The sequence below is a fragment of the Barbatula barbatula genome (assembly GCF_947034865.1).
Source record: "Barbatula barbatula genome assembly, chromosome: 6".
NCBI lineage: Eukaryota > Metazoa > Chordata > Actinopteri > Cypriniformes > Nemacheilidae > Barbatula > Barbatula barbatula.
This window is the reverse complement of record NC_136765.1, coordinates 20071316-20085985: the sequence shown is the minus strand read 5'-3', so window position 1 is coordinate 20085985 and position 14670 is coordinate 20071316. Positions and strand designations below refer to the sequence as shown.

Below are 14670 nucleotides of genomic sequence, written 5' to 3'. Positions count from 1 at the left end.
AATCCACTGGGAAACGCGAACAAACTTATTTTCCCTCAGGTAAGCCAAACCCCTTAAGAATATGGGCTGGATGTAATGATGTGTTGCATAGGCGGGGTTGAGACATATAGGGACATAAAGCTGTCAGACAGATGCTTTAAGAGCAAAACTTTGATAGTTTTAAAGTGCGGGTCAAGGATTGGATTTGTTTCCCCTTCATTAAGCAATACGACCAATATAAAAAAATCTCATTTAAAAACCTAATAACAATAATCTTTATCATTACTATGTAATGCGGAATTTATGTTATCAATTGTAATCTTTTCCATTTAAATTGTACATTTTTATAATGTAATGTGCATTTTGGTATTTTCAAGCCATTTTAAATGAATTGTTAGGTCTACAGTAAAGGGAAATTAAAATATTGAAATAAATCTATGTAGTACCAACTTATAATGGATGTCCCAATAATAAAATTGGAAAAATGAACATCTGGAGGTTAAGGTCGTTTAGTGCTGCTGATCAGTGAACAATTTTGAATATGTGAAACGCATTTATGTAACTTGTAATTGACTCATTAGACAGGGATAAATAAGCCAATTTTATTCGTTGGTCAAATCATCAGTTCCCATATCAACATCAATGTCATTTTTCTTCATTCTTTAATAACTCACAAACACGCACAGCAGTTTTTAAACAGCCTGCATACACGTTGCTCTGTAAGTATTAATGTCAAGTTATTTTTGAAAAATATTTTGATTTTGTGATGTTACTGTAGTTCAGACGAACCGAACCGTTATTTTGCACACATTTGTGGTGTACCGTGTAATTACAAGAAGCTATAAAGCAACTGAGTTTTACTGCCGCCTGCTGGTCTGTAAACAGATGATTTAGTTTGAGGATTTTTAGATTACTAACAGAATCCATCTAGATTCACATTTATTATATGAACGCAAATCATTAAAATTTATTTTAAAATTGTATCACTTCTCAGAACAAACATCACTTACCCCCAGTACACATTATTTTTTTACTTAAATCCTTTATTTTCATTGTAATGAATGGATGCATTATATGCATGTTCAATAGTGTATGATTATCAGAATATGATAGATGAGGATTTCTTAATATAGACTAATCAGGTTTTTTTTGCTTTAATTTTCAAGAATAACAAGTCGAAATGTAACAAAAATCAGGTCCGCTTAGGAACTACAATGTGGATGCTAAAATAATTGTCATGTTTATATCGTTAACAAACACTTTAAACTCAAAGCAAAAAGCAGAAATGTATAAGTCATATTTCCTGGTTATAGTCTTATCTACAGCTCAGAAGTTGGATACATTGTGTTCTGTGCCAAACATTTTCTCTGCAGGAAATCCAAAGAAAAAAATTATTACTTCTTTTCATTTTTTCACAGTGTTCGCTTACAATGTCCAGAATGTCCAGAGAGCAAAATTATGCCTTGAAAAAGTTGTAGGTGCTTTCTTGGGTCCATGCCAGAGAGACCCTCACAAAGAGACACAGTGAACACAAACATGTTTGCTATGACTCAGATAGCAGAACACTGGGTACTGAGACGTCGTCCTATACAGATCCTGCAGAGAGAATGTGTAAGCATTTAATTGTATATATATGGTCAACCTGAACAACTGAGAAAGACTATACATTCAAATGTGCCTTACCCCAATCCAAGCATTAAGATGTGCGTAAGGACTAGCGATGGAAGCAATATCTTTAGCAAATCTGTGTTCATTTCCTTGTCGGTTTTAGTCGCGCTTTTGCTGTTCACTCTGTTCCGCTTTGGCAATTTAATAAGAAATGCTGCGGGTGGTACATTCTCTGGACGGCTGGACCAGTCACAGATCCTCATGACAGCTCCTGTTTCCTGTTTACTCTCTCTTAAAACTTCCTCCTAGAACGGACAGAACCAAGTTTTATAATAACATCTGGTTGCAGTCTGGTAACCCTTGAATTCTATGTGAGCACTATGATGTGAGCTCTGTGGTGACAGACATACCCAGAGATCTAAAATCGTGCCCCTTAATTTTATGGAAAGGTACTTTTTGAAAATTGGAAACTTAATGATACAATCTTTTACCTGTACATTGATGTGTGTGTTGAAAGAGGCCGGACTGACGAGTGGAGGTGTCTGGACTCGTCGAGGACTACAGAAAGAGAATGTTACACTTAATTACAACACGATTTATATTCTTTAAAGTGGAGGGTTTGTACACACCTGCTACAGTGAGAGCTTGTCCTTGAACTACTGCTGGACTCGCATTGGGCTTCCAGAAGCATTTTTTCCAGGTCTGTGATATCACACATTGTTGGTGTGCCCTCTCTGTGTTCACTGCTTGAATCAAAATTAAGCTCTACCCACGAATCTGAAAAGAGAAAAGCAGATCAGTTTGACATTAATAGAGTTCATAGTGTCCTTTAGACGTGATTATACAGCGATCCCAACTGTTTACCACCATGTGTTTAAAAAAGCGGGACCAAACAGGAGTCACCCAAGCTCCAGATAATCATTGTGTAATTGTGTTAATAATTAAAAATAGATTATTTTACATAACCCGTTTTGAGAAGGGGAGAATCCCCTTATTGTCACAAATACGTTTTCGTTCCTCAAACAAAGTTTTAAATAAGAAAGTAATGTTTGCTTTAGGCAAACAAGAGGTTGCTGACTTGGCAATGTGACCGTATTATGTACCGTCGAGATTTACAAAAGAACATTATTTGCACTGTTATCAAATCCAATTTACCAAGCAATGCGAGCAAATATTGTTTGTAACAATTAATATTCGTTCTTTTGACAGAAGTTGTTTACGTTCTTTATCATCCTTGCCAATGTGTTCAACTCACCATAAAGACTTTCCTCCTGAGTTATAAGCTTTTGCGTCGACATCGTTGTTTTGACGTGTGTAATTTAATTACGCTTCTAGAGAGCAATGTGACCTGCGGTGTGGTTTGGTTTGTTTGAGAATAGAAGATACAGTAGATCTAAAACTAGTTCGCTTTGTGAAACATACGGAGATCTCCAGCGCTCTAAAATACAATGACGAAATCTTTTGTTTACAGGCAGAAGCGCCGCTCTGATTGGTCGGTCGTTAAGCCAATAATCTCACCCTACGTCGTTTGATAGGAAATTGTGTCGTAAACATAATGTACAGAAAATAAAAAGTACTTCATTTTGTTTGTTTTTGAGCACAGTATAGAAAGGAATCAATTCAACGTTATATTTCTGTTCGCTGGTGATTTAACAATTACATCTTATATTTTGTGAGTTTTAAATTTTTGTGAGCGACTACAGTGGAGTCTGATTTTATTAATGTTTAAGTACAACTGGTTTTAAATGTAACCTTGTGATTTTCTTGTCAATTTTATCAAATTTGAGAGATGGACGTTTTGTTGTTCATGGTTGAACTAATGTAATATTTTATCTGCAAAAAGTACTGTGGACCGAAAGAATATTATCAAGCTGTGTACTCTAGCCTTTGTTTACAAACAGATATTCACCGCAAATCGTACATAACTTTTAATTTTGTGTTAAAATGAAATCGTTCTAAACATTCTGGGACTTCTACGCCCGCGAGAACCTCTTTATCATACCGGGCCTTGACGTCACATCCGGTAAGAGGTCGACTCGGAGTCGGTGAAAGGAACGAAAGACAACAACGAACGGGCGATTTTTTATTTATTACAAACTGTAGTACATGGACACACAAACTCTTTAATTTCTCGATATTTCATATAAGCATTTTACCAGGAATCTTTAGAGGTAAGGCATGTGTTAAAATAATAAGTGGTTGTCACGCTTAAGGTATATAGTTAAATATAAACATCGGGGCCTTGTGCTCGACTTCTGGGCGCTAGCCGGTGATTAGCATTTATTTTCAATCAAAACAAAGACTTTACTTTTAATGAGAACGGAGTATATCATTTATATGTAATATGTATATATATAACCTATATAATATTCATAATTAGTTGCTGCAGCTGTCATTCTAGCCTTTTTGGGGGATGTTTGTTGCTAGTTAGCAGAATAGCACAAGCTAAACGACGCTAACGTTTCACTTTTATTGTTGATGGCTGTGGTATAACCTGTGGTACTTGTGTGGAGCAGTTACATTAAGGCTCTTTATGAATAATACATTAATTATTAACGTTTCTGCCGAAGTACGGTACAATCTGCCAAGTGAATTAGATTATCATGTATGTAGGAAAGACGTGACTTAAACCTGACTTTTATTTGATTTTCTATGTGTGCCATTGTGTTTACTGTTTACCATACTGTCTTTAAAGATGTCTGACGAATTGGCAAAGCAGTTAAACAACTACAAGGCACAGTTGCAGCAGGTGGAGGCTGCACTATCCACAGATCCGGAAAATGAAGATCTGCTTAAATTGCAGAAGGATCTTCAGGTTTGAAGCAGAATTATCCAGTGTTTGGGGGGGGGTGCATTATTGGCAATAATTTTTTTTCTCTGCCTTTAATAGTTAGCCTGTATTAACAGAACTAGTGCTCTGCCGTGTTTTTCAGGAGGGCACTTTTTATCACTTAAGTTGAAGCCTGATAGCCTCTATTTGCGTCATGATAGAGCTGGCAAGACGTAAACTCTTCAAAGTAAGTATGTTTATCTTATCATTGCTTTTATATGTTACTATAGGAGGTGATTGAGTTGACAAAAGACCTGTTGACATCACAGCCAGCGGAGGGTGTCACTAGCACCAAAAGCTCGGAGGCAACTGCGTCCACTCTCGGATGGAGAGTCGGAGACCGCTGCATGACCGTCTGGAATCAAGACGGACAGTGAGTATCATACGATCACGCACACAGTGCTGGGGATTGGGAGGGCTGTTAATGGATGGTGGGTGGTCAGCAACTTTTATGGCGAGGGATTTCAGTATATATCTTTACTCACCTGCTTACAGTACTGTGTGATTGACAGGGTGTATGAGGCAGAGATCGAGGAGATTGACGGTGAGAATGGCACAGCAGCAGTCACCTTCAGTGGCTATGGTAACGCAGAGGTAGTGCCTCTTCAAAACCTCAGAGCTGCAGAGGAGGGCAAGAGCAGGCCTCAGATCGATGGAAAGCCTAAATCCAAGTAAGTAGACGTGTGATATCATGTATTTACGGGTCTGTTTTGATAAACAGCAATTATTTAAAAGATAATGAATGAAATAATGTAAAGATCTAAATTCTCTCTTTAAGGAAAGAGGTACTGGCAGAGCAGAGGGAATATAAGAAGAAAAAAGCTCAGAAGAAGGTGCAGCGCATAAAGGAGTTGGAGCAGGAGAGAGAGGATCAGAAATCCAAATGGCAGCAGTTTAACAATAAAGCCTATTCCAAGAATAAGAAAGGACAGGTGTGTATGAGATTTCCTTTTAAGAATTTTGTTCTAACCTTTTATAAAGCTAATGTGGTTTGATTTGAACCTTTTAGGTGAAGAGGAGTATATTTGCATCACCAGAGAGTGTGAATGGAAAGGTTGGAGTCGGCACTTGTGGTATCGCAGATAAACCCATGACTCAGTACAACGACACTTCAAAGTACAATGTCAGGCATTTGATGCCCCAGTGATTGATCTGTTCTGTTTGTCAGTTTCATCCCATCAACCTCAACATCCACTGTTAAACAAAACGGATAAATACCAGATAAGAGTTCCTAAGTTTGATTGGACAATATGAATATAGTAGCACCTTTCCAGAGTTGCTGTATTTCCAGTTATAGCGGGTGCTTAAAATTTGGATGTCTGAGCTGTTCTGTACTGAAAGTTTTTGGATGTTATAACTAGTAATACAAGAGTCCAGGCAGCTACTTATAAGTATAGCACAGTTCCCACAGCTACTGTTTTAATGTATCATCTTATGGATCTTATTATGCCATCAGGACTGGCTCTGCACACTTTTATTGATGCAGAGGATGAGAACTTTGCCCTCTAGATTTTTTATTTACTGGCCACCCTCATACATAGATTCAGGAAAACAGGTATTGTCAAACTGATAAAGCTGTTTTTGCATTTTTCGCTTTCTGAAATTTTGTGTCTAATAAGCATTGTGCTTCAGTCCATATGTTGTTGAATTTGCTTTTCAGTTTTGTATATTTACATATTTGAGACAATTAAACATTGATTTGTTGACATTTCTAAACCAAGAATTTATGCTTTTTTTGGTTGTGTTAAATGTAACATGTATGTATGAGTGTTAAATACAGCATTGATACATAATTGGTAATGTCAGTAAATATTTATAGCAGATCTGTGACGATTCAGTGAACATGAGTTTTCAAATATGTTTGATGTACAGTTGACTATCTTCATGTTTATTGAAGAGAAAACATTGTGACTGACACTGCAAATTACAAAAGCTGTTTTTTTACCTGGAAAGACAAAAAACATAACTATAAACATTAACAGTACATCTTAAAACAGTGTACAAACATAGAGCAGTACTTTATAATCTATCAATAAAGCGCAAGTATAAACGATCAATAAAAGTTTTAACTATAGACCAAGCAAAGCTTAAATGGCTGTATATCACACTAAACTGCCATCCTTCGTTTTAAATCGCAATAATCAAATAAAAAAATCTAATATTCATGACATGCAGGAATCCATTCACAGTCTCATATAAATCCATGATAACGTTTCTCGTCTTCACCTAAAATCATCTAAACATACAGTGACATCAGAATGTCTTATCACATGAAACTTCTCACATACCTGAAGGATTTTACACAAATGTATTATTACCTACTGACGTGTACAGTTTATAAAAAGTGTAGGACATTGTTATGAATTAGGCTATTAAGACACTTTTAATGCTTTAGTTTTTACTATAGCTTTAACAAAACGTGTGTAAAATTAAACACCCGGTGTGTGTGTAATATCTACACATACAAATCATTGCTTCAATTCAAAGATAAACATCCATACTATACATTTATCACAGGACCCTATTGAAACTACATTACCCACAATTCCCTTCACATCTCATATCCATCTAGTCACTTAACTCACCACACTTTCACATTATCTTTCAGTCCTTGCATTCTTTTTCTTCCTCTATTTCCTTATCCTCTTTTTCCTTTTCCTTCGTTTTTCCTTTCTCCTTCTCTTTCTTTTTGGACATCCTCAAGAAAGAAAGAGTACGGAATTTCTTTTTCTTCTTTTTGGGGGATTTTTGACTTTCAGAGGAGCTGGTGATGGAAATGTCGTTGGCAACGGTGGTTGTTATGGAGACCTGCATCTCTTTAGTGATGCTGAGCTCTGTTACTTCTAGAGTGAGGTCATCATCCTGCGTCAGCTCATCGCTGCTTTGCAACAAGGCTGAGAGACTGTCTGAGGAAAGAGAGAGCTTTTTAGTCAATGATGTATTTGACACTGCAACTTGTTTGGTATTCAAATAGGAGCATAATAAATTACTCATTCAGTTCCAGCCAACATCTTGGTGCGGCCTTAAAATCTTAGACTCTAAATAGAAATGCATCTATTTAGCATTTTTCAGATGTGATACAGCTTTCTTTATCAATTATATTAATGGACCTTTTTCACAAGACTATATTGTGAAATAACGGTCAACAACATTCATCAGCAATTGTAAATCCTCAAAAAAATGTATGTACATTTAAAACATTATACTTTGTATTATATTATCAACAAACAGTTCATAATAACGTGAGGGTGTTTCTTAAACAGCATCTAGGGATGTCACAGTAAATTTGACATCATTCTGTCTTTTGACTGTCGTTATGAGACTCAATTTGTTTATTTCGTTGAAAGTAGTGAAAATGCAATTGTTGAGATTTTCTTTTGCTATTTGAGCAAATAAGAATGCAAAAAAAATATTTGTGGTATTCTCCATTTCACTGCTATGGAAGTTTACCCAACCATGACGACTTCCGCTGCTGAGAAAGCCGTAAACGTGAAAACATTATATAATCAGCATCCAACATTTTTATGAAGATTTTTGCTCTCAGACATTTGGACCCCACTGTAAATGAGACATCATCTTTACCTCCTTTTTCTGGGCTCATGAGGGGTGAGATTGACAGGGACACAGTGGATCCATCATATGTGGTCATTTCCCCATCTGTCAGATCCTCATCGGCCTCTGAATGGGTTCGATACGTCAAGAAAACACGTCACGTGGTTAAAATGCAGTACCATTGCTTTACAACATGTGTTTTTACATATAAGGAAAAGTGTGTGCTGTGTTTCATGTCCTTCGTCTAGTCAACCTTCCCTTATTTTAACATTTTAGTCATGCAACTTTTAAAAGCAACAGTAAACAGCACACATAGACAATACAACCATGAATTATTAAAATGTTGTTTACGTGTAGCATGTCTCACTGCAGGACACTGCTGTTACTGCTTGACATTTCATGTCAACTACATGTCAATGTCCTTTTGTTTATATTCTGCAATTCAGTATGTGAAATAAAGAGTCTGTGTACCTGATTGGTTGCACTTATTCTCCACAGTTTGCGTGTATTCCTGAAGCTCTGTCTCTGATTGGTCGAAAGGGTTGGGCGGTAGAGAGGGTGTCTGCTCATCCTCATAAATGAAAGCCTACATAAGAGCAATGAGTTTGACTTGTGTAATAGTTTTACCTGTATTGAATTTGCTGGTTTTGATTGTAAATGCATTCAGACGCATTGTGTCGTGCTAGATTCACTGGTATAGTTACGTACAGGACCGGGAGGTTTATCGATGACGATGTCTGCCAGAAGCTGAGACTTTGGTCCTGCCGTCATCAGATCCACTCGGTTCTGCTCCCGAATCTAAACCACCGTAAACAAAGCAGTGCTTTAGTGAAGGAAACACAATCTGTGGGCACAATCTGTTCTGTTCTCCCTCACACACACACACCTTATTTCTCTTTTCCAGTACTTCAGTGGGGTTGGTATTTAGTGGGACAAATTGGTTAGGGTCCTCAATCTTAATTGGGGTGTCCTTGCAGCTGCCAGACTCCTTTGACTTCATCCACTAAAAAGTGAATGTGTAAGTGTTAAACAAAAAAACGAGGGGGAAATGGTAATAACAGGATTCACGCGAAATGATCTGATATGGACAAGCAGTTTCAGACATTAAAAATATGTAACTAGTCATTATGAATGGATAAATGATTCAAATATATTTTTTGGGCTGACCATAAAATATATTACTATTTGCATCACGTTGACTTGTCCAGACCTGAAAACAATATATTACATTTTAAAGTTCCTTTGATCGTGTTGGTCCTGATAAAAATATACATATTGAATTTGTGGTCATGACATTCCATGAATTTATTTTTGGATGTAATACTTATCCTCCTTTGTCTAAAACCCTGATATTTGCATTTTGTGTTGGTGCATGATTGTGTTAGTGTCTATACCGTAGTTTTGGTATGTGGGCTACAGGTGCCATTGGTGGGCTCCTCAGGTACATTGACTTTTAGGTAGCTGTTGGGTGAATTCAACCATCGTATCCTCTCTCTGTCTCGTCTTTGTGCCTGTAAGTGCAAAGGACTCTGCGGGAACCCATCTGCTTCCTCTTGTCCCATCCCAGTCACTGTTGCTGGGATCTCCACGTCATTATGGTGTCTAGGCTTCTCTTTGACTATGGGATGACGGTATGTGTAACCAGTTCTGTAACCCTTGTAAATAAGGCAGACACGTGTTAATAAACATGCTCTTTTCTTTTTGTTATATAATAATTTTACTCTAAAAAAATCTAAATTACACAACAAGTATTAGTGCTGAAGTAAAGTTTAACAAAAGCTGGGACATTTCACTGTTTGCATCACTAAGCTTTTTTATGTTTGTGATGTTCCAGAGCGGATCATTCCAGACACAGGCAGGCTGTCAGTCTGTGCGTTGCTTGGAAACAAGCAAATCTAAAATGATTTGCGTTTAAAAATATACAAACTAAATTGGCCAATTTTTGTCTGAAGTTATCTGAATTTTTATAAAATGAATATCACGCTCATGCTGTTGCATTGAATATCAACATGGTTGTGTTTACATATAGAATTGTAAAAAGGGTTTAAAACAACTTACTAAGTTATCCATCATCCTCATAAGGGATTCAAATTCTGCTTCTCCAACCCTCCATCTGATCTGTCCATCTGACATTTTTCCACTGGGATTAATGGAAGGAGCTGCTTTTAGACTTGCCCTGTCTAGCACGCACAGGTTTTCAACACCACCTGCAGAAAGCAGAGCACTAACCTGCAGAGAGATAGAGAAAAAGAAGCAGAAGATGAAGTTGCACAATTTTATTTATTTGTTTTTATCTATTTTACGTTCATGTACCTGTATCTCACAGGCTTGTTGGCTGTGGTACAAATAATGAAAGGCTTCTTCTGTAGTCTCTCCAAATGCCAAAAAACCTTGATTCCTCAACACTAACACCTAAAAAGCAGCAGAAATGCATCAGTACCCAGCAACCCACAAAGCAGAAATAATACTATAAATATTAACATAAAAAACAGGTTGACAATCATTTGAATTACAGTGTACTTTGGATGGTTGTCATGCCAACGAGTACGAGAATTCACGGACCTTAGCAGTGGGACCCAAAGCTTTCTGCAATTCCATGCTCTCCAGTTTGTCGTCTAAATCACCATAGTAGCTAAAATAAGACACCTCCCCGAGCAGCAAAGCTTCATGGGAAATGGGTAAGATGCCACATTTCATAGAGGAGACCTACAGAACACAAAATCTGTTTGTTACATTTTTATGATTCATTTCAAATGTATTGATATAGCGTACTATAAAGATTTCACAAACAAATGTGATTCTTAGTGTGTGTGTGTACTCACTGCAGCTGTGGTTGGTGTGTATGTATGTATAACACACTTGGCATCTGGTCGAGCACAATAGACGGCAGCATGCGGTTTGAATCCTGAAATATCCACAGGTAGTGTGGTTGGCCCCTGATCGACCACTTCACCAATCAGATTCACCTTCACCTATGAACAACATAAACTTTAAACTGATGTATATACAGTTGATGTATTTATAGTATATGCCATTTGTACACTGTTAAGATTTGTGGTGCCCAGCTTCGTAGGTCAAATTCGGGTCAAATAAAAAGCTACTTTCTGTGTACGTGTACAAGTTTCTATACATTGGACCACAATATATAAAAGCAAATGTGTGTGTATGTGTACCAGGCTGGCCGCTGTGGCTTCTGAAAACGACAGTCCTTTAGGAAGAATGAGAATGTGATCCTGCTCTTTGCTCACACGTAGCTAAAGAACAAAAATGATAGACAGAAATGTCAGTGAAGGTTAGAATCGGTTAAAGATAATAAAAGTAAATGAATGAGTTTAAACAAGATACAATAAGAGCAAAACATAAGTACTCACAGTAATGTATGTATTTGGAAAGTGGGCTTTTCCATACAGGTCCAGTAGGCGGTATAAACAAGCTAGTTTGCAGCGACCCTGCCTCTCAGCTTTAGAACAATTAAACCACTCCAAACCACACAGATCATTCACTGGACTTACTGACCCCATGCCTGGAAACACAGTGTGTCAACACATAAAATATTGGTTTTGCCTTTTTTCTACACGGAGAAGCGAATTGCATGCCTACCATCTGTTGACCAGAGCAACAGTAAATAATCTTTAATGGGTCTGTAAAGTACAGTGTCAATTCAAGTGTGTGTGCACTTACTGCTGGGACTGTACAGGCCAGTGTTACTCAGTGTGTTGCTGATGATGAGGTTTGCGATGTGGCCTAGTAGACCAACAGAGTTACTGCCCTTAGAATATTGCTCCTTTACCATACTCTCCAGCTCCTCTTTAAAGTCCTGTGATAAACATTGATACACACATCCACGTTTTAGTACTAGAAACATTTTATAGTTTTACTCGGGAGACATACATACTGTGTTTACAAAAAAGACATAATATGTTTGCCTCAAGAGATACCTCTTGGTTTTCAAACTGTATCATCCACGCAATAAAAGTCATAGCTTTTCAAGTGTGGCTAAAGTTTCCACATTTAGGGCGGCGGTATCTAAAAAATAGGACATTTCTGATTTGCTCATAGCATATTAGTAACAGTACTGAAAAATCACTGAAAACAAAACCGGCTATATATTTAGTCATGTGTATAAAATACCATAACATCAATCATGTTTGGGAAAATTAAAGGTCCAGGCCTACAGCCTATGAAAGACTGTGCTCTGTGTCAAAACCAGGCTTAAATGTCATGGTTGTTGTTTATGCTACACTAAATTTAGCATAATTAAAAGACACTAAAAGTACGATCTGATTTTCTCTCTTGCTACCCGAGCACAAGTGGACAACGCAATCCAGGGGAGTAAACAGATCGCAAACTTCATAGAAAAAGTGTCCTTAAAATGCTTCTGCAGCATTATACAAAGAAATCACTCAGGGTCTTTTTTATTCATTCATTCCGTGCAGTTCTGATCATCTATGCACGGTTACTAAGGGCAACCAATTTCCACTTGTTGGTTGTTATGCAATCGAACACAAGCGTGGGCTCCTTTTAAAATGCAGAGAGAGAGAGGACAGATAGAGAGAGGAGAGAGAGAAAGCATTCTCACTTTGTGTGAGTGTGTGTGGGAGTCTTACTGGGCTTTGCAGAATATGTGTAACTCTCTTTTTCTGCTCCATCATACTGAAGTCCTGCCTCAGGTCAGGTGACATGGCGCTGAGCCTCAGAGATTCTGGAGAATGTAGTTCTTCTGTGCTATCACCATAGACTTTCTTCACATTCAGACTGGATGGGGGGCGGATGCTAGACCCCCTCTCTACATCACCCACACTCATCTCAAGACAATCACCCGCACTCATACATAAACACAACACACAACACTAAGAGAGAGAGAGCGAGATCCTTGTGAAGCTGTAATTGCTGTTTGAATGTAAAAAGGTCAGAGCACTTTGGATTACATTGAGTGAATTGTCTAAACACATACACACAAATAAACACATTTGCACACACACAGATAAACACACCTGTGTGTCCGCTATCCAGCTGATTCTCTAGTCATGAATATCTGTCTGCACCCAACCGAGAACAATTGTCACCTTGAACCCCCCTTCAACCCAAAATCACCCCAACACCCACCTCACACACACGCGTAAAAGTTCAAAAGTTTCTTTTGAATCTACTTCTATTTTGCAAAACCCCATCATTTTAAAACGTCTTGTGAAATGAAAAAACGTCATCATTTGTTCACAATTGACGGTGACTCAAAACTTAGTTTAGTAAGCTGCCTATCTAGACAGGTTTCTTAGCAACAGCACAACGCGTATTACGTTTTGGGCAAATTTATGCACAAGCAACATTTTGGGAACCATATGCGCGCACGCAACTTTTGGGCACGGTATGTTCATGCAACATTTTGGGCTTCATAGGCGCACGCAGCGCTTTTGGCGATCACTGCAAATCAAAACCCCAAATGCTTTTAGGTAGGCTGCTCACAACATTAAGAGACATAGCCATTGTGTAACAGCTGCGTTATATAACCATATATCAGATTAAACTTCACAACCCACATACTTTAATATTTCCAAATCGCGATCTTGCTATCTACTGTATACCAATACAGACACTACAGATATATTAAAAATAAACATCTCAAAAGGCACAAAGTATTATGTTGCAATGTCTTGCATCCATACAATATCTTACCAAGTCTAAGAAACACACGATGCTCACCTTGCACGTTCTCAGCTTCTCTCCAAGTTTATTCTCAGTGGCACAACGGGAAACATTATAACTCCACAAATCACCTTCGGCCAAGTGAAAAAGTCGCAAGATTTAAACAGCAGTTTTTAGCACAGTTGCGAGTTTAGGGCAGCAAGCGCGCACTGGATGCGCGTGCGAGCAGTGTTTTGCGTGGGAACTTGGTGAGAGTATCACGTGACCAACCCTTCCCACCCACTCCTGCTTGCGCCTTGGCAGGATCACCACGACCTCCGGAGCCTTACCTTTCAAACACACCGAGAGTTTATTTAAAAGCGCGAAGACGCGAGCCAGATGTTGGACATTAAACACAAATACATTTATACCATTGGATTCTGGGTTGTTAACCCATTTTATGGCTATTCAGTTTTTTTACACTCTATAAATAATACACATACACACTTTACTGTGACGGATCAAGAATAGCCGAACCTACACACACAATGATTGAAAACATATTTCAAATTGGCATGTAGTAGGTTGGCCTTAAAATCCAACTCTCATAAGAATAGAATAATAAAACATGTCTAATAGAATCTGATTTCTTGTCTAATAGAATCTTCTTAATCTTTTGGCTTCACAAGACCACACATTTAATATCCTGAGCCAACACAGACAACCACCATATCTGTGTCATGCTCTGAACTTGAGCGTTTCCTCCAGGATCTGACATTACTCATAATTGGCTCTGTTCTTTTTCATCTGCCATTGTTCTCTGACTGAAACTCTTAACCCTGTACACGCCAGCATTATGTGACTGTACTCCATATGTGTTTGAGGGAATAATTACTTGAGTACATGAGCAAAAACACCACAAACTGCCCAATAAGTTGGGATGACAGATTCAACGAGAATTTTCTGGATAACATTAAGGCCACTCTTGAATAAAAGAAAAATCATTTATTCAGTGTACAAATTAAATCATTTCTTTGTGAGTTTGGATTCATCTTTGGATGAAGCTTAGTTTCATTAGA

At 37.8% G+C, this 14670-nt stretch overlaps 3 protein-coding genes across 4 annotated transcripts; 1 reads left to right on the top strand and 2 right to left on the bottom strand.

Moving 5' to 3' along the window:
• Positions 1 to 561: 561 nt before the first annotated feature.
• Positions 562 to 3094, bottom strand: bnip4 (BCL2 interacting protein 4). The gene is made up of 5 exons (XM_079458190.1): positions 2843 to 3094; positions 2217 to 2364; positions 2079 to 2145; positions 1663 to 1892; positions 562 to 1575 (listed from the first exon to the last, which is right to left on the bottom strand). Exons 1-5 carry the CDS (start codon positions 2883 to 2885, stop codon positions 1530 to 1532), a joined length of 534 nt encoding a protein of 177 aa, XP_079314316.1. The 5' UTR covers positions 2886 to 3094; the 3' UTR covers positions 562 to 1529.
• A 460-nt stretch (positions 3095 to 3554) lies between these two features.
• smndc1 (survival motor neuron domain containing 1) lies at positions 3555 to 6341 on the top strand. 2 transcript variants are annotated; one of them, XM_079459312.1, is made up of 6 exons: positions 3555 to 3758; positions 4283 to 4402; positions 4648 to 4790; positions 4930 to 5088; positions 5196 to 5349; positions 5427 to 6287. In XM_079459312.1, the coding sequence occupies exons 2-6, from the start codon at positions 4283 to 4285 to the stop codon at positions 5562 to 5564; spliced, it is 714 nt and encodes a 237-aa protein (XP_079315438.1). In that variant the 5' UTR covers positions 3555 to 3758; the 3' UTR covers positions 5565 to 6287. The 2 variants fall into 2 exon arrangements, with proteins under 2 accessions (XP_079315438.1, XP_079315439.1); XM_079459313.1 differs by lacking the exon at positions 3555 to 3758 and adding an exon at positions 4521 to 4604 and having other exon boundaries at positions 4326 to 4402; positions 4687 to 4790; positions 5427 to 6341.
• add3b (adducin 3 (gamma) b) lies at positions 6292 to 13868 on the bottom strand. The gene is made up of 15 exons (XM_079459311.1): positions 13670 to 13868; positions 12577 to 12819; positions 11651 to 11786; positions 11341 to 11492; positions 11143 to 11223; positions 10792 to 10941; positions 10532 to 10675; positions 10283 to 10381; positions 10028 to 10198; positions 9364 to 9624; positions 8856 to 8972; positions 8678 to 8767; positions 8441 to 8555; positions 8000 to 8095; positions 6292 to 7323 (listed from the first exon to the last, which is right to left on the bottom strand). The coding sequence occupies exons 2-15, from the start codon at positions 12796 to 12798 to the stop codon at positions 7022 to 7024; spliced, it is 2136 nt and encodes a 711-aa protein (XP_079315437.1). The 5' UTR covers positions 12799 to 12819; positions 13670 to 13868; the 3' UTR covers positions 6292 to 7021.
• Positions 13869 to 14670: the final 802 nt, after the last annotated feature.